This window comes from Chlorocebus sabaeus, chromosome 20 (genome assembly GCF_047675955.1).
Source record: "Chlorocebus sabaeus isolate Y175 chromosome 20, mChlSab1.0.hap1, whole genome shotgun sequence".
In the NCBI taxonomy this organism is placed as follows: domain Eukaryota; kingdom Metazoa; phylum Chordata; class Mammalia; order Primates; family Cercopithecidae; genus Chlorocebus; species Chlorocebus sabaeus.
The window spans coordinates 102,873,787-102,895,935 of NC_132923.1; the positions used below are offsets into that span (position 1 = coordinate 102,873,787).

Genomic DNA, 22,149 nt, shown 5'->3' on the forward strand with positions numbered 1-22,149 from the left:
CAATCATTGGATATAGTCTGTCACATTTAGCGTTACTTTTGAAATTGTTTTCCAGGCCACATTTTCCAATTGTTTGTCCAAAAGGGACTTTTTATGGAAAACTTCCACTTGGGATAGGAGAGAGTGCATTCCCTTTATGATGTCCTTTCCTGAGATGCATACACTGAGATGTTGAGAGGTGAGTGGATCACAGGGGAAAAGAGATAAGCCCTCTCGCTTATGATCCCTTAGGTCCCATATTTAGATAGCAGCACTCCGAGGACTCCAGCTTGTGGTCTCCTTTCATGTCCTGAGTAAACACTGAGTCTCGTGGGGAAAATGAGCAGTAAAGATTACGCAGAACACAACAAAAATAAACAGGCGCACTCCATTTCAAGCAGCTCATACTTTTATCATAAAATACAAACTTTCTAAAATTAAGTGTCTTACTTCTATTTTACCAACAACAACAAAAACAAAAATCACTCATGTTAGCTAAATACAGATGCATAAGTGGTTGAGCAAGCAAGTATGAATATGAGGAGCGTGTGTGTGTGTGTGTGTGTGTGTGTAGCTTGTGCCATGTCTGAGGGGGGCTGTTTGTGTGTCAGTGTTGGCCAATAGATGAATCTGGTCTTACTGTTTTCTGTCTGTGACCTGGTCACAACCTTGCCTTTCCAAACTTCATACCAAGCTTTTGCAGAATCCAAAAATTCAAAAAGCCCTTAGCCCTGATCCGAGGGCTAAGGGAGGAAAAGGGGGAAGAGAAGGAGATCTAAAAGTTTATGCCATTCCCACTGGAGGAAAAATAGGGGCTGTGCATCAAGGGCCCTCCGGATGTTGAGCCGAACCTGGAAGAGAGGGAGGTAAACGCCATAATGAGATTCCTAATGTTATCGGAAAGGATTAGAAAAAAATAATATATTAATTTTTGAAACAGTGAAGACCATGACAGGCTTAGAAGGTAAAGGCTTTGCCATAAGAAAAAACCTTTGGCCTTGGGAAAGTAAAATATTAAAATAATACAATTAGAGGACAATCAAGCACTTCTCCTTATGCTTACTTGGATCAGGAAGCCCCTGGGAGCCTGCAAATATTGTTTCAATGAAACCTACACTCTCTCCCTGCCCAAGACTCATAGAACAGGGACCCTCTCTGGACCTAAGCATCTTACCTGTATTCCTGTGACCACTCTACCTGCCTTAGAGGACCAGATGTGTCCCTCAGGAAAATCTACAACATCAGAGAACTTAGAGGCAAGTCCAGCATAAGATCTTTGAGGCTGGACAATCCTAGAGTCCCTCCTCCCCTTACCAGCACCAAGCTAAATCAGGCCCTTCACTCCAACCCTGACTGACAAGTAAGAGTTGAGACATCACTGAGTGCCTAGGTCTTTGCTAGACCCTCAGGGAAGGAAGAGTTAAGACGTGCGCCTCACCCTCTAAGAGCAGAAATGCTCTCCTTTTCTCCCTGGCACACTCCTATCCATACTTCAAAATAGAGTTCAAAAGCCATCTCCTCTGTGAAGACTTCCCTGACCTCTCCAGATGGAATCATTTACTCACACTTCTGGAATCCTACTGTAATTTCTTCACCCATCTGCTCAGATATTTTGAATGAATGGGAACAGAACTCAATACAAATTACAGTAGAGCAAATGGCTAGATTTAATCTAATCCTGGGATTCTCAATCACTTTTCAGCTGGCCAGATGCGTGTTATACAAGAGATTCACGTCCGTGGTACCCTCCTATGAATTGATGAAACAATTCCTCAATTGGAGAAGGGAAGAAGCAATGGAAATAGACCACAGCATTCATTTGTAGTGCCTCAGCAGCTAACTGTGTCTGTTGCTCACTGAGGGTCCATAGGCAAGTTAGGCTGGATTGTGTCACTCCCTTCTCACTAAAATAAATCCCAAGAGAGCAGAGACTTTACCTATTTCATATCCAGTGCCCAGGACCTAACACAATGTGAGTGCCTCATAAGCAATCCATGCCCGCGGTAACCCAACCTCTATTTCTCTCTTTCAGAAATCATATTGGAAGATCATTCAGAAATTGTAATGATATTAGTATAGGGATACCCTGCCTTCTACTTACAAAATAAAGGCTGTAACCCATACTTCAGTATTTAACAATTATCAGTAATCAACAATGATCATGACACAGCTCATATCTGATTGCCACACATGCAGCTAGCTCCTCCAGGTTGAGAACTTCTGATCAGATCAATGGCCACCGGCATGATCAAGACAGTATGTACACTAGAGGGTCAGGAAGAGGAGCAATCTGTGTGGACAAGAGTTAACAAGGAATGCTTCCTGGAGGAGGAGGAGCTTGAGTTGCCTGTTGAGTACGATGAACATATGTCTTGGTTTGCCTGGGCCAGCCTCTATGTTGGTATTTCTGGTATAATTATTTTATAGTTTTTTATTTGAAACAGAGTGTTACTCTGTCACTCAGGCTGGAGTGCAGTGGCACAATCTCGACTCACTGCAATCTCTGCCTCCCATGTCCAGGCGATTCTTGTGCCTCAGTCTCCCAAGTAGTTGGGACTACACGTGTGCACCATCACACCCAGCTAATTTTTTGTATTTTTAGTAGAGATGGGGTTTCACCATGTTGGCCAGGATGGTCTCAAACTCCTGACCTCAGGTGATCCACCTGCTTTGGCCTCCCAAAGGGCTGGAATTACAGGTATGAGCCACTGCGTCTGGCCTGGTATAATTATTATCTGTACTCCTTTTAACCCTCAAATTTATTATTGCTTGGAAGATAAATTGTATGGTTATCCCACCCTGATGAATGTATACAAATTGACTTGGCAGAGGAGAAGGCTCTACTTCTCCTTCCCTGAGGACATGGAAACCCCTCTCTCCTTCCGCTCCCCCTTACACAGTTTTGTCTCTTGATTCCACCTTTTCTGCTGACGCTCGTTGTCTTCCACACTAAACTCTCTGCTTAGGCCCATGCGTCTTCCCCAGCCAGGTGCAGCCTCACCTTGATCTTGTTCCATCCAGCACCTCGCACCACCCCAAAACCAGCTCTTTGTTCAGGAAACACTTTCTTCACTTGGCTTCCTGCACTCCACTTTCCCATTTTTTCCCCACCTCACTAGACAGTCCTACTTATTGATAGAGTCCTTGCTGGTTCCTCCACATCTCTGCAGCCTCTACATGCTGGAAGTCTCAAGGCTCAGCCCTTAGACCTCTTCTCTTCTCTATACTTGTGTATTTTGGGCCATCTTATTCCATCCCATCCCATTCCTTAAAATATCATGTATATGCAAATGGCTCCCAAATGTATTACCAGCCCCAATCTCTCCCCTGAGTTCCAGACTCCTATATGCACCTGCCTATCCAAAGCTCCACCCATCTGTCTAATGACACTCACAATTTTCACATGTCCAAGACTGACTCTTGGTAAACAGATCCTTGTTCTAGTCGTCATGACCTTGGTTGTTTTTTGTTTTTTGTTGTTGTTTGTTTATTTTGCTTTGTTTTGTTTTGTTTTTGAGATGGAGTCTTGCTCTGTCGCCCAGGCTGAAGTACAACGGCATGATCTCAGCTCACAGCAACCTCCGTTTCCCAGGCTCAAGTGATTCTCCTGCTTCAGCCGCCCGAGTAGCTGGGATTACAGGCACCCACCACCATGCCCAGCTAATTTTTGTATTTTTAGTAGAGACAGGGTTTTACCATCTTGGCCAGACTGGTCTCGAACTCCTGACCTCAAGTGATCCACCCACTGTGGCCTCCCAAGGTGCTGGGATTACAGGCCTGAGCCACTGCGCCCGGCCCAATGACCTTAGTATTTTGGCATTGCTACTGCTCCAGTTGCACAAATCAAAAACCAAGGAATTTGCTTGACTTTTCCCTTCCCTCATTACACGTTCAACCATCATCAAGTCCCACCAATTCTACCAAGAAAAGAACACATCACAGATCTTTTCACCTGCCCCCTTTCCCAGGGCCACTGCCTTCATCCATGCCACCAATGCCTCGTGCTCAATATAGAGCGCCTAGCCTACTCCCCTGCCTAGCTCTTACCCTCATAGTCCATTCTTCAGACATTGGCCAATGTGATCTGTTTTATATAGAAAATTAGAACACGTCCTCATCAATGTAAAAGCCTACATGGTTTTCCACTGCTCCTGAAACAAGATTTCTAGTCGTGCGTACCAGGCCTTGTCTAGTCTGGCCCTGGCTACCTCTGATTTTAATTCCACACACTCTGTCCCTCACTGTTTGTGCCGCAGCCACAGGTTCCCACCTCAGAGCCTTTGCACTTTCTATTCTTTCTGCCCAGAGGCTCATCCCCGACATAGATGCATGGTTCATTCTCTCATTTCATTTAGATCTTGGTTCAAGAGGCTACCCTTGATTCTTCTCCCCACCCTAACCCATATCCCAAGGACCTGACTTTGCATACTTGCTTGTTTATCTCCTTATTGTCCATTTCTCCTCCTAGAATGAAAGTTCCTTAAGAGAAGGAAAACTTTTGTCTCGTTCACTCCATTATCCCTGGTGCCTACAACAGTGCCAGGCACATACAAGGTGCTGGATCAATGTTTTTTGAATGAACAGATCATCCCCTCTGGGTACTCAGGCTTGCACCCTTTACATTATTTTTCTGACCTCGAGATCCTGGTTTCCTCAGCCTCTCAGAACGCCAATCCACCCCACTCCTTCTCCTCACCCTCCTCTTTGGCTCCGCTGTCTCTGGCTCTCCCCAGGCTGGCTCCCACTTCTCAGGCTGCTCCTTCCTCGGGTTACCTTCCCACTCCTCCAACCTCTGCAGACCTTTGGAGACCAGGTCTCGACCTTGTGGTCTCACAGCTCCCGATCGGTGGTTCCCGAAAGCTGACTGAGGAGACATTAAGACCACTCTTCCTCCCAGACACAGCCAGGGCTATCTCCTTCAGCAAGTCTATCTTCCCAGAAACCAGAGTCACCGTACAGAATGTGGGAAGTTGGCCAGCCTGCAGGCAGCTTATCTGGGTCTCTATTCTCACCTCCAGGGGATGATAATCTCTCCCATAGGCCCCTAGAGCCACCTCCAGACCACACCCTATCCTGCTTCCTATTTCTCTTACTTCCAGCCCATCAATTCACTCTGATGTGCATAAATCTTCCCTGGATCCCCAGGCCTAGCAGTCCAAAGCCTTTCATAATCCAGTCCCAACCTCCCTTTTCCAATCCTGTTTTCCACCTTTTTCAGAGACAAATCTAATGCTTCAGCCAGACGCCTTTATTCCCCAGGCCTCCAGCTTGCCGCATGCCTTCCCATCTGAGGGCCTTGCTCCTCCTGCCTGGAATGCCCTCCTCCCAGCGCTGCTCACAGGAACCTCCCCCGCTGCAGGGATCCTGCCTCTGTCCTCGGGCCACTTTGATGGCTTTCACTTTGCCAGGGCACTAACATTGTTGTACCCACATTTCATCTGCGCTCAGTTCTCTGAAGGGAAGAAGCATATGCTATTCATCTATGGGTCCCCTGCAGGCTAAATTCAAATTAACTACATGTGTTAACACAGCGTTTCCCAGGGTGTGTTAGGTGGAACACACCATGCTATACTCTGCAAGAGAAAGGAAAAGAGAGGGAGGGAGAGATGAAAAGAGGGAGGGAGGGAGGAAAGAAGGAAGGAAGGAAGGAAGGAAGGAAGGAAGGAAGGAAGGAAGGAAGGAAGGAAGGAAGGAAGGAAAGAAAGGAAAGGAAAGGAAAGGAAAGGAAAGGAAAGGAAAGGAAAGGAAAGGAAAGGAAAGGAAAGGAAAGGAAAGGAAAGGAAAGGAAAGGAAAGGAAAGGAAAGGAAAGGAAAGGAAGGAAGGAAATATTTTCTAAAAGGGTGTGGATGCTGGGCACAGTGGCTCATGGCTATAATTCCAGCACTTTGGGAGGCCAAGGCAGGCAGATCACCTGAGGTCAGGAGTTTGAGACCAGCCTGGCCAACATGGTGAAACCCCATCTCTACTAAAAATACAAAAATTAGCTGAGTGTGGTGGTGGATGCCTGTAATCCCAGCTACTTGGGAGGCTGAGGCAAGATAATCGCTTGAACCTGGGAGGTGGAGGTTGCAGTGAGCCAAGATCGCACCATTGCACTCGAGCCTGGGCAACAAGAGTGAAACTCCATCTCAAAAAAAATAATAATCAAATTTAAAAGGGCATGGATTTCATGTTTAAATAATACTATTGACCACCTTCTTGAACATTCTCCATGCACCCTAGGAAATTAAATGATCTGAGAATTCCAACAGTTAAGAAATCTGTTTATCTCTGTTTCCCACAGCTTTTCCCAAACAGATCTGACTACTGAAACCACTTTCTGCATTTATGCCTTTTAACAAGCTATTTGGAGAAAATGCTGATTGAAAGGATAAGAGTTTGGGGACGGCACAGCAGGCAAGGTTCTGTGATGGGGAGGTGGAAGGTTGGGAATCACTGTCAGGCTGGGAAGTTTGGCCTTCATCCTATAAAGTGAGTTTCTCAAACCCGGGCACCCATTCCCCAGGGTGTGCCCGGGAGACTGGGATTCCCAGGAATGACACAGCACCACCTGACGCTTGGAGCATCCATATTAGTGGAAGGTTTGGTGGGTGGGAATGAATGGCTATGTATTATTATATTAAAACAAACACAAATTTATGACTCAACAGCATGCACAATTTGAGTAGAATTTTCAGCCAGAATGTTGAGTTTGTTGTTGAGCCAGAATGTTAAGCCCTCAGACCGTCCCAGGAAATAGGAGCTCCTTGCCTCTGCAGTTTGGGGAACTTGGTGGAAAAGTGTGGCAGCCCTGATAAGCAGTCAAAGGCTCTTCAGCAGGGCCCATCACAAAGTCAAAGGGATGTTCGGGAGATTAGTCTGGCAAGGAGCTCAGGGTGCGGACAGTGGGAGGTGAGAGCTCTAAGGAGATTAGCTGGCCATGTCCTGTTGTAACCAAGCACATGGGTAAAGGCAAATGTATCACTGCACCAACTGCCCCTGCCTGTGGAGAGGGGTATCCATATGTTATGAACCACGTAGTTGCATTTCTGCAACCAGACCTGAAATGCACCTACAAAAGGGGCCCACCAGGGCCCAGACCCTCTTCATCACTGCACCAAGTCCCTCCAGGACCCACACAACCACTGGCCTATGGGTACAGAGCCCATTCCACCCCACAGCCATGGAACACAGGTACCAAGAGAGCATTGGCAAGCCCACTCAACTTGCTCCCACTCCCACCAGCTTTCTGGATACCCTTAGGCCTCCAGTATGGGCTGACTCACCCATATGCTTGGGGAAAGAGGTACTGCGGTCCATCTCCTGCCATTGGGGGAGGGTCTCGGGGGTTGGCAGACATCTTTGGAGGTGTCCTCTGAGGGTAGGGATAATTGGGTTGGACAAAAGGGATGTAGCTCAGTAGTGGGGTGTAGGAAGAGCGGAAGATCTGCTGTCCCATCTGCTGTCGGTTGTATGGCGTCACCTGCAGGCCATAGAGAAGAGAGGGGTGAGGTCACCATTCCCTAGCCCAACTCTAAGCCCAGCCACCCGCCCCCACCCTCAGCTCCTGTGCCCCTCAGTCACTGTTGGGTACATAGAAGGCAACATGTTGGAATGGAGAAAGCCTAGGGCTCAACTTCTGTAGTGAGTTCTACAGAAGTTGAGCCTATATGCCTTCTACAGGCATATAGCACATAGCAAATCAATATTATTTCCATTCTCTTCCCTGTTTCCCTAGCTTTTCCCTCTGTCAATAATCATCTCAAAAGCCCCTTGTTTATTTTTAAGGCTTTCATTATCCCCAGAAAGCTGTTGTGATTTACACAGCTCTGGCTTCTATCTCTCCTGAGATCCTTTCAACAGATTCCAAGTCCGAGACAGCCCTGCCCAGTGGAAAGTCCTGCGATGGCAGCAATGTCCTACATCTGTGCCATGTGACGTGGAAGCCACCAGCCACACACGACAATTGAGCATTTGAAATGTGGCTCATGGGCATGAGGAACTGAGTTTTGAATTATACTTAATTTCAGCTAATTTAAATTTAAATAGCCACACATAGCTGGTGGCTGCCATCGTGAACAGTGTGAGTCTAGGAGGAAGGGCAAAAAAGGGCAATGGGGTTGAGTACAAACTCTAGGGAAATACAGGAATTCAGTGGGGCTTCCGAGATTGCCCGTGATGAACTCCAACCAAGAGCTGGGGCTCCCACCATCTTGCCGCGACAAGGCAGAGACCTCATCCATCTTGTTGACCACTCTCTCCCCAGCCCTATGACAGTGCCTGGGACACAGTCGCTGCTTAACAAACATATGTTAAATGAACGAATGCAAGAAAGGGAGAGAGAGGAAAGCGAAGAGGGGCAGAAGGAAGGAGGGAGGAAAGAAAAGACCACTAAGGCATCTTCTTGAATACCTAAATGATGTGGGGCTCATTACTTTATGAGCACTACATTCCACTACTGACAGCTCCAAATATCAGAAAACCTTTTCTCATACGGAGCTGACATCTATCCTCTTCTGTGCTGAGGGGATTATCAGTCAGAACTTGAAGAAACTTCTGGATTTCCATTTTAATAGCAAGTCTGGGGTCCAAGTGCTCAGGAATCGGGCACTCTGACAGCCCTCTCTCACCCCATACGCCCTTATCTAAAAAAAAAATCCACAAAGGGGGCTGGGTGTGATGGCTTACGCCTGTAATCCCAGCACTTTGGGAGGCCAAGGCGGGTGGATCACAAGGTCAGGAGTTCAAGACCAGCCTGGCCAATATGGTGAAACCCCGTTTCCACTAAAAATACAACAATTAGTCGGGCGTGGTGGTGCATGCCTGTAGCCCCAGCTACTCGGGAGGCTGAGGCAGGAGAATCGCTTGAATATAGGAGGCGAAGGTTGCAGTGAGTTAAGATCATGCCACTGCACTCCAGCTTGGGCAACAGAGCGAGACTCCGTCTAAAAAAAAAAAAAAAAATCCACAAAGGCTAGCACTCATTGAGTGCTTAAAATGTGCCCAGCCCTTCACATGGATGCTGTCATTAAAACTCCAGAAAGCCCTGTGAGGTAGGACCATAATTATTGGAAACAGGAAATCTGAGGTTCAGAGAAGTGAAGCAACTTTCTCAGTGTTTCCAGCATCTGAGTTGTGGTCAGAACCCCGGAAGGGTAAGCCCAGAGCTCATACTTTGTTTCACACCAGCCTCTCTATGCTGTGTCCTCTCTGGAAATCTGAGTCCTCCCTCCTGGTTCTCCCCAGTGTTCTCCAGTGGAGATGTGAGGCCTGGTGATGCTGGGCACAGGCACCAAATCCCAAGGTGATGAGCTAAAGGTCAGAACACACCAAGAGCATCTCCCAGGACAGATAGGAGTCATGACCCTGTGGGTCAGCATGGCAGAAAGTACCCCTGTCCTCATGGGGGAGGAACTGCCTGGCCCTGGGAGGGGATCAAAATGGAGGAAGCAGGTCCTAGGGCTCACACAATGTTATCAAAAATGTGCCCCTGATTCCATGTATCTGATGACACTATAAAGTAGAGCTTTGTAGCCTGCTCTGGAGACGTCTCCAAATATAATCCTCACTGACAAAAGCAATGGAACAGTGTGCCCAGAATGCTGCATTTATATAAAAATGTTTATATAAATAGATATCGCTGGAAAAATATGTAAAAAAAAAAAACCATTAAACAGTGATTGCCTCCAAGTTTTAAATTTTTTTACCATGTTTTTATATTACTTTTTTCAAATACATACACATGCATGTGTGCGTACACATACACATAATTGTCTAAAAATATTCTCTCTGGAGCCAGGTCAATGATATTCCTGTTCAAGGGGTGGAGGCAATGGGGCTGAGGTTTCCTGACCCAGATCATCTCTCATCCCAGCTTCATCTCAGGATGCAAGGGTTCCTGCTGCTGAGAAATCAGTGCTGGCCCAGGTAACAAAGCTGCCTACACCTACGGGTTCTTCCCTACCCTACCGAACATTCTAACACATTTCAGGTCAGAGGTGCAGTTTGCACAGAGGGTGGGGCTCCCTGTGGAGACAGGAGAGGCAGAGGCTGTATGAGTTGGAGTGTGGGAGTGTCCTTTGTATGGAGGGCTATGGCAGGCTGGGTATTGGTGCCCTCTGCTCCTCCAGTCTAAGCTCCTTTCCTCATACCCCCATCCCTGCCCCAAGACTCAATACCCGTCAATGTGCTTCTGTATCTATTTGTATGCCTGTGCCTGCACACAGACCCCCGCAGCTTGGTGGCATGTGTACAACTATACCTGTGTTTCTATCTGCGTGTGTGTGTGTGTGTGTGTGTGTGCATTTCTCTTTCTGCTGCTTTATTTTCAGGCGGTATTTTTGTGCATCTACATACAAGACGTAGTAAAGCATGGTCATTGGCACGCCAGCCTGCCAGAGGTCAAACCTCAATTATTGTCCCACAGATATTTATCCCGACCTACCCATGAAAGTAGTGCTGCCAGATTTAGCAAATAAAAATACAGGACACCCAGTTAAACTCAAATTTCAGATAAATACATATTTTTAGCATAAGTATATCATGTGAAATATTTGGGACATAACTTACACTACACATTTTTTCCTTGTTTATCTGAAATTCAAATTTAACTGAGTGTCCTGGATTTTAACTGGCAACCCTACATGGGAAGAATATGACTCCTCAGTCCCACTGACGCTGAGCAAAGCCATGTCGTTTGCATTGGCCAGTGGAAGGTGGGTGGAAGTTCCCACGGACAGGTCTGAGCTGAGGATTTCAGAGGGATCACGTGTTTCTTCTTGCCCTGTTGGGCTCTTGCCATCCACCGTGGAAAGAGCAACAGGTACTGAATCTTCAGCACAGGCCCAGGAGAGGCACGTGGAACCCACGTAAACCTGATCCACAGCCCAGCTCAGTCAGCCCGTAGACCCGAGCAAGAAATTAATATTCATTGTTGAAAGTCCCTGAGATGTGGAAGCTACGTATTGGTATTGCCACAGCAACACCTAATTTGTATGTTCACTTTATGACTTTGAGCAAGTTACTTAATCTCTCTGCGCTTGGGTTTCCTCATTTATAATGTACCTCACAGAGTAATTTTGAAGACTAAATTAGTTAGTGCAGACACAGTGCTTACGGACAGGCCCAGCATGCATGAGGGGCTCCCTTAAGTGCCCAGTGTTGTCACACAGGGACATCGGTTTGTGATTTCCACATGCATGCCAGCATGTGAGTCTGTACTCCGGAGCCAATGGTAGGCCAGGTGGCTGGTCACCAGCTGGACCAAGAGGAGGGAGCAGATGCACCCTGTGACCCAAAGGCCTTCATGAAGCCGGGACAGAGGAGGAGAGAACGTCTACTCACCTGTTGGGAGTAACATCCCAGCTGGGGATGCAAAGCCTGCTGATAGGGCATCCTTGCTGCCTGCTGTGGATACAGGCCCTGGGGAGAAAGAGAGGCTCAGTATGGACAGGCAGGGGGCTCCCTGCCAGAAGGCAGCAGCTTCTCAGCTCAGTCCCCAGACAGGGTCGAGTTTGTCCCATCACATCGCCGGCCACACCCATGGGCTGTCTGAGGCCAGCTGGAATCAGACCACGAGAAGCAGGACTCACACCACACAGGAAGCCCCTCTTAGGCAGCCTTCACAGCCTTTCCGGTGAGTGTGGGAGATAGGAGCTTCAGGAGTCTGACTGCTTCCTGGGTCCCAGATCTCTCTCTTAGTGGTTGTGTGACCTTAGGCAAATCACTTCACATCTCTGAGCCTCTTTTTCCTTCTCTAAAAAATTACATGTGCTCAGGTCCGCAAAGCCTGTGAAGGTAGCCACATTATCTTTGTTGCTGTCCACACAACTTTTCTAAATGTCTTCCCCTAATCCCATACCTGCCCCCTGAAGACACAAGGTGTCCATGCACATCTCTACGTGTGAGTGTTGGTTTGCATCCATGTTTAAGTACACCTGCATGTGTGTTTGCACTTGTGTCTATGCAGCTGTGTATTTCTGTGTACAAATATACAACTGTAAACCCAGGCGTGTTAGTATTGCTGTGTATCTATGTGCCCATGCATATAGCTGTGTCTGTAGCGTACAGAGAGGGGCAGTGTGAGGATGAATGTGTTAACACATCTAAAGAGCTTACAATAGTGCCCAGCACATACTAAGGCCTCAATGTTCGGTGTGTTTGTCATCCCTCACTTCCTCCTCTCTTAAACAGCTTTCTGGCAGTTCAGCCAGATGGGAAATTGATATTTTACTCACAATTCTGTCTTGGGGTGCCCATGTGTTCACACACAGACATAAGACACACACACACACACACACACACACACACACACACACACACCTGCAGAACTGCTGCTGTGGCAGTGGTCATTTCTAGTCCCAGACTCTGCCTCCACCTGCAAATCCAGTTTTCCCTTAAGATGAGGCTCAAAACCCAAAGCACCTCTCAGCCCAGGACATCTCAGAAGATCCGCTGCCCGAGAGGCTGCCTTCATTCTGGGCTCAGCTTGTGCCAGTGACTAAAGTATTGATGACGGCTGATCCTACACCCTTGAGGATTTCCTCATGGCCTGTGGACTTTCTGATATGGAGTCTGTGAGTAGGCCTCCCTGTTCTCCTCCTGCTCCATCTTCCAGGTCCCCAAGAGTGCACATCCTCTCAGAGCCCTCCTTGCTCTCTGCTCCCATGCAGGGGACACTCCTGACATTCCTGTGCTCAGGCTTCTCCCACTTCTGCCCACACCTTCACCTGAAACCACTCACCTGCTGCCCTTTACTCCAAGCCCTACAGCCCGGGGCAGCCTCTCTCTCCCGTTATGACCACTGCCCAGTCCCTGCAACCCCAGCCTCTGCCTGAACCTGGACAGAGCAGTCAGACTGATGGGATTGCCTTACCTGTTCCCAGCCCTCTGTGAGCTCCAAGGCCACTAGGCAGGTTGCTAAGTGTCCCTCCTCTGTTTCACCTCCTCCTCTGAACCCCGTTAGCACTCATCTCTGCTTTCTACAGGCAGTTGTGCAGCTGCCTGTTTCTATGTGTGTACATCAGACATGCATATATATCGTTTGTGTGCATGTGTGTGTGTGCACAGCATCATACACAAAGATCTCTGCTGGGAGCATTCCATGTCATCATTTTTGAGGCTCATTGTGCTCTCTCAGAGGGTGGCCAGAGCTATGCCGCCAGACTGCAGAGCCTAAGTTGCGCAGCTGAGCTTCCTTATGGGACTCTTTCATCTTCCCTCTGCCTCTTTTTCATCATCTTCTCCCTCAGGTATAGCATTGAGCAGTCTCCAGAATGCCCAGCATGGGCCACACCATCCACCCCTCACAGGAGCCCATCCAGTAGGGACAGCAGAGTGCTTAAGCTGGTGGCCCTGGTCCTCCTGGCAGCACCAGGGAGGAAGGTGCCCCTTGCTTTCTACAGCCAACTTTCCCAGCCTCCACCATCCCACACCTGCTTGTGCCAGGCTACCCTAGGTTCTGTGGATGGCAAACAGCTGCCCACCGCTGCTCAGTCCCAGGGCAGATTCTCAGGAGATGGTGCCACACTCATGAGTTAGAAAACACTGCATGACTTCAGCAATATTTCTAGTTGTTAGAATTGCAAGTTTGTAAAATCACAGGGAAGGGTAAATAAACATTCACTCTTCTTTTCTTAAGCCGTGGCTTCTTCCCACGCACCCTCCCTCCTTAATTGGGAGCAGAGTTCCTTTATGCCAAGTAGCCCAGGAGCCTCTGAAGCTCCTCGGTGTTGGGGACTTTGTCTTCCACATCTCTGAGTCCTCCCACCACAGAGCTCTGAGTAAATTGGATTTGGGACCTCATCTTTATTCCCAGTACTAAGGAGGGAAGAGACCAGGCTAGACCATTCCCCATTTCTCCTCTCTGTCCCCTCAAGGTCTGTGAAGCTCTCCGACCCCATTTCCTTGGAAGATTGAGGCTGAATAATAATAAAAACCAACATCTGTGTCACAGCTTAAACTTTACAGAGCCTTTACCCTTCCATGGACTCAATTAATCCTTACAACCATATCAGTAGCTGCTGCTGCTGCTGCTGCTGTAATTATTATGAACCCATTTCACAAGTGAGGAAACCGTGACTCTGAGCAGCTAACCAGCCTAAGGCCTAACTTGGAAACAGCAGAACCTTTAAAGTCAAGTCTACTGATTTCAAAACCTGCCTGCTATTATCTCAGGCCCCTTGTTCAGCTATCTTGAAGCTGGACAGCATTGTGAGATCACAGAAGCTGGGAGAAGGTAAATTATGCTGTCCTCCCTTACCACCTGGGAGGACCAATGCCTTCCACAGCCAACTTCAGCTGGGCCCATTCAGTGCTTAAACTGTCTCATAGAACCCAGCAGGCCTTAGCAGCCATCGTCCTTCTGCTGCTTCAGTTCAGAAGCGCAGGAACCTCATAGACAGCCCTACGATGCTAAAGACAGAGGACCTTCATGCTCAGAAAATTGTATGTCCAAATCTCACCCACTCCAAAAAGTCAGAAGAAATTAACATAGCAAAGAGATGCTATCCCCACTTAATAAAGCAAACCATTGCAAATTAGTTTTACATGGTGAGCTCTGTGAGGGCATTTTAGAGTGAATTGGCTTATACTAAATGAATTATGCAGTTGTTTCCCCTTTAGAGATGGAGATGCATAGAGAGCACACAAAAATGAAAGGGTAGAAGCATATTGGTAAAGGAGTCAGTGAATCAATGAACAGGACATTTTAAGACCTGTGTAAGGACAATAGACTACAAATATGAAACTGGTCCATGACAATAGACTACTAATGTGAAACTAGTCCACTTCAGCTTCCTTCTTAGGTCACCTTTCATCACAACCTCTCACCTCCACAGTGGGGTGTGAGCTTTCCTTCCCTGGGGAGGGGATGGGTACTTGTTCTCTTTAGCAAACTCACACACAAACAAAAAGCTTGAAAACAAAACAGAGAGAGACTTTGCTAAGTTCCTTTAAGATTCAGAAGCTAAGCCTGGTGGGGCAGATTGAAGAGTCTTTATATAGAGAAGAGCCAATCCCCTTTCCCCGTAGGACATAAGGCTTGTGCTGTGTTGAAAGGGAAAGAACGGCATAGGGTTCCTGGGGATGGAGAGGGGGGAAGGGACATAACAACAGGACAAACCAAGTTGGAAATATTCCCTTCTCTGCTTTCTTACTTCAGGCTGTGCTGAGCCAGGCTGCGGCAGCAAATTGCCAAGGTCCTGGATGCACAAATTTGAGTTCCTGCCCTTCCCCATACAATGACATACAATTCTGGAGAGAAGCCAGTGAGGGGAACAGAAGACAGAAACCTTAGGCATGGAGAATCTTTCCTGAAAAAATTGAGTTCTACCTAAAGGGACTATTTAAGTTATTGGATTGGGCTAAGGCTTAAACCAGAGTGGACATTTATTTAATTTTTCCCTCCTTCTACCCAGTGGGTGGCAGCTCTTAAGGGATATTAAGTTAAATCGACAAAATAAAGAAACTACATTTTCCCTGCATAAATAAGTTCTGTGAGTAGAATTTCCAGCCCTGCTACAGGTGCTTCACTGTCCCTTTGCGTCTGGCCACTGATTTTCTCCTTTAGCTATGAGCCCAAGAACAAGAATGTGTGCCAAACCACCTTGGTTGATACAAGCTAAGACTGCTTGGGTGTAGTTTAAGTAAGGTGGCCATATACACTTATCCCATGGTATCCTCAGAGGATTGGTTCCAAGGCCACCCTCCCTCCCCTGCCCTGTGGATACCAAAATCTGAGGATGCTCAAGTCCCCGATATAAAATGACATATAAAGATGCTCAACTCTCTGATATAAAATGGTATTTGAGGGCTGGGTGCAGTGGCTTACGCCTGTACTCCCAGCTCTTTGGGAAGTGGAAACGGGTGGATCACATGAGTTGGGGAGTTCGAGACCAGCCTGGCCAACATGGTGAAACCCTGTCTCTACTAAAAATACAAAAATTAACCAGGTGTGGTGGCGCACATACCAGTAATCCCAGCTACTTGGGAGGCTGAGGTAGGAGAAACACTTGAACCTAGGAGGCAGAGATTGCAGTGAGCCAAGATCGTGCCACTGCACTCCACCCTGGGCAATAAAGTGAGACTCTGTCTCTAATAAAATAAAATGGCATATGAGGATGCTCTAGTCCCTGATATACAATGATATATAAAGATGTTCAAGTCCCTGATATAAAAAGGGATATGAGAATGCTCAAGTCCCTGATATAAAATGGCATAGTATTTGCACACAGCTTATGCACATGCTCCTGTATCCTTTAATCTCTAGATTACTAACAATGTCTTAATAATGTACTATGTAAATAGTTATTATACTATATTATCTTTTATTCGCATTATTTTTTGTTGTTGTATTTTTTTTAATTGTTTCCTTCTTTAAGTATTTTCCATCCAAGATTGGTTGAATCTGTGGATGTGGAACCCGTGGATACAGAGGGCTGATTGTAATTTGTTGTCCAAACCAGGACACTTGAGAGTGAAAAGAGATGCCATTAATATTATTCTGAAACAGAAGACCTAAATTGGGACTGTCCCAAATAATCTAGGATATATGTCATCCAACTTCAAAGGAAGTCACAGGAAGGAGGTGGGAAACAAGGACTGTGACATCATCTTCTCCTGGGAGCCCAAGCACTTAACCAGCCACAACTAGCAAAGAGATTCTGCAATAAAGAGCACAGTGTGAACTGGAATTCAGACAGCGGAAAGTTAGGACTAAATATACATATATGTGTTTGTGGAGGTGTGCACACGCATGCACATGAACCAAGGGGTAGATCTGATGTGACCACAATGAAAAAAATAACCAACAAGATGACAAGTTGACAGTGCCCTTCCATAGCCCCAGCGAAGCCTCTTGCATGTAGGGAAGGGATTCAGAAGAGTCTAAAGACTCTTTGTGAAATAGACTCCCTGCCAGCCATGCCTCTTCTGTGGCCAAAACCCCTGTGGATGTCCACAGGAGAGCCAGGCCCGTTCACTGACCTGATACGGCAGGAAGGTAGAGTGATTCGTGAACACTGGTGGAGGTGGATAGTTCAGGTTGAGCCAGAGTGGCTGGTTCAGGGTTGCTGAGGTCAAGGCTGTAGCAAAGTGTGGAGTGAAAACATTCCCTGCGTACTTCGGGTTGTTCTTGTCAGCAACCGTCACAGGTGCGTTAACTGCAAGTCACAGGAGAGGTAAAGCGGGTCAGTAATGGAGGCAGGGAAAGGCCAGGACACCTTCAGCATCACAACTTCCCTGGGGATTCACAGTCTCACAGGTCAGGTCCTTTAAGCTCCAAGAGGGTTCTTCAAAGTCCTAGTACATTTCCAACTATAGGTAAACATCATTAGTTCACACCTTGCCAATTTGGAAGGGATGAAAATCCCAGAAGGTCTGGCTTGGAGCTTTTCTTTCCATCATTCACTAGTAAAGAAGGCAGTTTAGCAAGGGAATACAATAAGCCAGATTGCTAGGGCTATATTTCACCTACTTACAAAATGAAATTCTTTCAACTGCTTTGGAAAAATCCAACTTTATGTGAACCACTGCTATGCCATTGGAATTCATCCTTATCAAATGATTAAAGCAGCCCTCCCTAAGGACATATATTTGGCAACACTAAGAAACTCTCACAGGTTGTTGTATCTATATGGGAATTAAAAAATATATATTTTAAAACATTAAATAATTCAGCATGCAGTGAATCAAAATTGGTCTAAACGAACGAAGTTAGGCTGAGTTGTTTCAAGATAAGAATCCTGGCTTCTTCCTTTCTACAAGATGTTGTAGGGGGTTATAAAACCAGAAATGGGTCCTCAGTTTCCCCCTTATTGGCATCCTTTTGGGAAAAGAGGTTTGATGAGAACACTTATAAGAAGAGAAAGCAGGAACATAATCTCAATGCAGAAATAATCTAAAGCAAGGATTTTTTGTTTTGGCTTGGGCAATTTGAGAGGATATAATACATGCTGGGTCAGGGCTATATTCAGAAGCGACCATTAATAATGCTGATGTGACCCTCGAAAGTCAACTACATTTCTCTAGCAACTGTATTCCCAACAAGGGATATAGGGAGAAAGTTACTGCCCCCATTTTATGGGTTGAAAAACTGACACCTCTAGAAAGGCCATAAATTGCCTATAGATAAGACAGCCACTTGGTAACAGAGCCACCCTGAAGCCTGTAAGGGTCGCTGCAACCCCCGCTCCCCTCCAGTCCCTCCCTGGGTAGGTCAGCTCACGTTTCAGCTCTGGCCCATCCACTTCTACTTTGTTTCGAAGTCTCGGCTGCCCACTTGGGTTCTTGGTGGCCCCAAGGAACTCATAGAGCAAGTTCTTCTCGGCTGGACATGCAGGTTTCTTGGGCGGCAGGGTCCGTGATGCGGTGCCCACTGGGTCACAGCAACCCTCCTCACCACAGGTGTCCTTCTGGCTCTGGAGCCACTGACTGAGAAAGAGGCTCTCTTGACCCTTTGTTGGCTCCTTGGTGCCAGGGCTCCATTCTATAGCAGGAGAGAAACTGAGTCAATGCCTCTGGAAGGCCAAGTGCTGGATGCCAGAAGCACCTTTCTGTGGACTAAATGATGAATCCTCTGGAGCACACACCTGAGGCTTGGACCACTCTGGGGGACTCTGTTCTAGCCAAATACAATCCCAATCTCTCCCTGAAACCCTCCCTGGCCCCTGCCCATTCTGATCCCCCAATCTCATGCATCCATCAGTCCATCCATCTGTTCATTCATCCACCCATCTGTCCATCATCTTTGCCTTTCTTCCTTCTATCCATCTACTTATTCATCCATCCATCTGTCCATCCATTTGACTGTCTATCCATCTTTATCTTCCTACCTTCCTTCCAACCATCCATCCTTCATCCTTCCTTCTATCATTCCTTTATTTGAATTACCTTTCTTTTCTTTCCTCTCCTTCCACCCTTCCTTCCTTCCACCCTTCCTTCACTCCAACCATCCACAGTGCCAGGCTGAGAATGCAAGGATGTTGTGGACACAGTTCCTGCTTTCAGTGAGCACATGGCTTAGTGAGGGAGTCACACATTCCTACAAAACATGTGGTCTGAGCCACACACTTTGGTCTCTCATCCTGAATTCTACTTTCGTTTTATTACTCACAGGTGATTCAGCTCACTTCTCAGTGCCAGGCCTTGACCTGAGTGCTGGGGACACAGTTGTGAGTCAGAGCCAGACTGTGCCCTGCAGGAGCTCATAACAAGGAAAAAAAGAGACACATTCCCAGAAATAGCCCCAGGACAAGGCAGATGAACACCACGAGGTGGCAGAGGGAAGAAATGGAGAACAGGGTGGCTGAGACTGCTTCTGTCTGAGAAGGTTCCTTCCAGAAGGAAGTAGGGTTGCAGCAAGGCCTTATATCCAGGGGTACTGGGGAGGAAGGCATGACAGGCATGGATAACTGTGGGCAAAGGCCTGGAAGCATCAAGGAGACATTGTGAGTCACTGGATATGGCTGGAGTGTGGAGCAGGGACAAGATTGGTGGCAGACCCAGGTCTCTCACTAAAGAGACTGAGCATTTATTCTCCCAATGCAGACATACTTTGGGGACCATCACAGGATCCTCCACAGCAGTGGTGGGAAACCTGGCCACACACTGGATGGCTATGCACTGCACTGCCCAACAGCAGGCACCGGGATCTCTCTGGATGCCAGAAAGGACCTGTGCCTTAGTGTTACCTGTTGATAATAATAGACCTGATCCCACCAGCTTTTGGCCCCCTAGCCCAGCGGCTTGGGGGCTGAGCTTGGGGGTGAAGGCTGTCTTCCTAGCCCCATTCCAGCAAAGGAAAGAGCTGCTCTAGCCTGAGCCAATTTAGGAGGAAACAACATGTTTAGCAAAACATTCCTAGAGTCTTTTCCAGGAGTTCCTCCGGTTGCTGAATTCAGCCCCTAGCCAGTGAGCTGAAATAACAGTACCCACTAATAATAGCCCTTTCCCCAGAGACATACACACCCGCAGCTTCCCACTCATATTTACAGGTGCCTTAGACATCTACAAAGCTCCCTCTTCCAAGGTCTGGACCCACAGACACATACACATTCCTATCTGTTGTTCCTTTGACTTAGTGACATGTACACAACTACACACATGACAGACACATGCACAAATGTGTACACAGACATGCTTAGATACACCACTCCTGCATTTTCTCTGAGAAATACACTCAAACCTTCAAAACTCCTTTTGGCATACTTTTGCCCACACATTCGTACACACAGACATGCGCAAGTGGTGGGTGGGGTGGGTGGGACAGAACTACCTCCAATCCAGCAGCCCCATCCAACAGGGAGGTATCTATGGGTCCCTCCTGGAGAATAGGTAGGAGGAAGGTCTCCCCTCTGGGAAGAGCTCAACCATCTCTCTCCTACAGCTCCTCATCCTAAAGCCCTCTGGCTCCTAGAAACCTGTCCAGGACCCAGAGTTCAGCTTGCTATCCACAGCTCTGATTCCTTGGCCTTCCTGCAGTGCTCCAGGACACAGAATGTTCAGGATGACTTTCCTCTTATTTTCTCAGGTAGATGAATTTGGACCCTCCCGATACAGGTGTATCTCAGTTATCCATCCATGCTCATAGCCCAGAAGGAATTGTTCTTTTGGCTAACATGAGTATGATCACTCTCTTAGTGACTACTGACTCTAAGCAATGGCCATGGCCATCAGCCTACCTTCTTGGAACCATATAGTCTGACTGGTTAGATTAGAACAACACACAGAATCCTGGGCGTAAAGTAGGAGAAGATTGGGAGGTGGCTGGCTTTCCTGGGAAGAATGTGAGCTCCTCAGTAAAGTAAGTCCCAGGAAACAGATCCCAGAGTCAACAGTCTGCACTGTGTCTGGATAATTTACACATATTCCCCCTACCCCAGAGAGGGAGGACCAGGCCTCATGTCCAGAAAAGGTGCCTCCATGAGATAGATGCCAAACGACCCCAGCTAACAATCAAATTTCTCTTCTATACATCTTGGCATCCCCAAGCTTCAGTTTTGCCCTGAACCCAGCTGGGGTAAACACTTCCTTCAATGTATTCTGGATACCTGTTTGATTCCAAAGTTAAGCCAGTTACTACATGGTGCCTACTTCTCTTCTCAAAGTATGTTGAGATCAGGGACTCTGGGTTTGCTTACAAAAGCTGTGCCCTGCACAGGGGCACCCAGCAAAAGAAGCCTGTGGGGGTTGGAAACAGCCTGTCCCTCGGGGCTGTGCCCACCAGAGAGGCTGCTTTGTCCTGCTTTGCACAAAGATGCTTTATGTACATGCTGCAGCCCTGATTGGCTTCCTGGGAAGGACCTCCTCCTTGCAGGCCCACTCTACCCCAGTTCCAGCCCCACTTACCCATCAAGTGGTGCCTCTCCACAGCAGGGTCAGCCTCGGGCTTGGAACAGATCTTGGCAAACACTGGGAGCTGCCTCTTCTGAGCAGGGAGCTCAGAGAGCTTGTCAGGGGGTGCAGGAGGAGGTGGGGGAGGCAGCAGCAGAAATGGGCTCAGCCCTGTGGGCTCCTTGGCTTCAGGGCCTCTGAACAGGTTGTCCTGTAGGAAGTCCTTGGTGACTCTTGTCTTGTTCAGCACCCTCTTGTTGTCGGGGGCCTTGGATGTCTCAATGGACTTCAGTGGGAACTGGGACAGAAGCTTGCTGACCTCCAAGTTGGAGTCACCCAGGATGTGGCCCCTGTCCTCTGTCCCCTTGCTGCTCTTGACCTTGGCAGCACGCAGAATGTCTGTGACAGTAGACGTGGCAGAATCACAGTCCTGCCTGCTGCTGATAACGGGCATGGCCACCTTCTGCTTCAGAAGCTTGTCTCCGACAATCATGGAGGCTCTGGGGCACTCATTACTGCCTGCCGCTAGAGGAGGGGCAAGAATGCAGGAAGCCAGCTCTCTGGTCCCCTCAGGAGAGCTGCCTGGTGCCTCCAGCTCCCCAGAACTCTCTTCGACCAGGATCGAGTGCTCTTTAGTGAGGCTCAGGAACTCCTGTTCCACCAACAAGGAGATCTCATCTTTGCCACTGCTGAGCTCCAGAGCTCTGGAAATGGGTCAGAGAGACAGACGGTGTTAGTGCCAGCTCACCAAGGCATGGCTCTGCAGAAGGACATAGGCCCCAGAAAAGGGAGATGGATGCATAACATGACAAAAACACACTTCTAGGTAAGAGAACCCAGTGCACACAGTGGACCCCCAG

At 47.6% G+C, this 22,149-nt stretch overlaps 1 protein-coding gene across 1 annotated transcript in view; it reads right to left on the minus strand.

The window, feature by feature from the left end:
- Window positions 1–370: 370 nt before the first annotated feature.
- Window positions 371–22,149, minus strand: part of C20H1orf94 (chromosome 20 C1orf94 homolog) — a 41,711-nt gene continuing 19,932 nt past the window's right edge. The window contains exons 2-7 of the mRNA XM_007979483.3: window positions 21,305–21,993; window positions 18,183–18,443; window positions 16,943–17,118; window positions 11,303–11,380; window positions 7,246–7,442; window positions 371–830 (exon numbers count right to left, since the gene is read on the minus strand). Of these exons, the coding sequence (XP_007977674.3) occupies window positions 755–830; window positions 7,246–7,442; window positions 11,303–11,380; window positions 16,943–17,118; window positions 18,183–18,443; window positions 21,305–21,993 (1,477 nt within the window). The 3' untranslated portion in view covers window positions 371–754. The remainder of the gene's footprint in view (window positions 831–7,245; window positions 7,443–11,302; window positions 11,381–16,942; window positions 17,119–18,182; window positions 18,444–21,304; window positions 21,994–22,149) is intronic.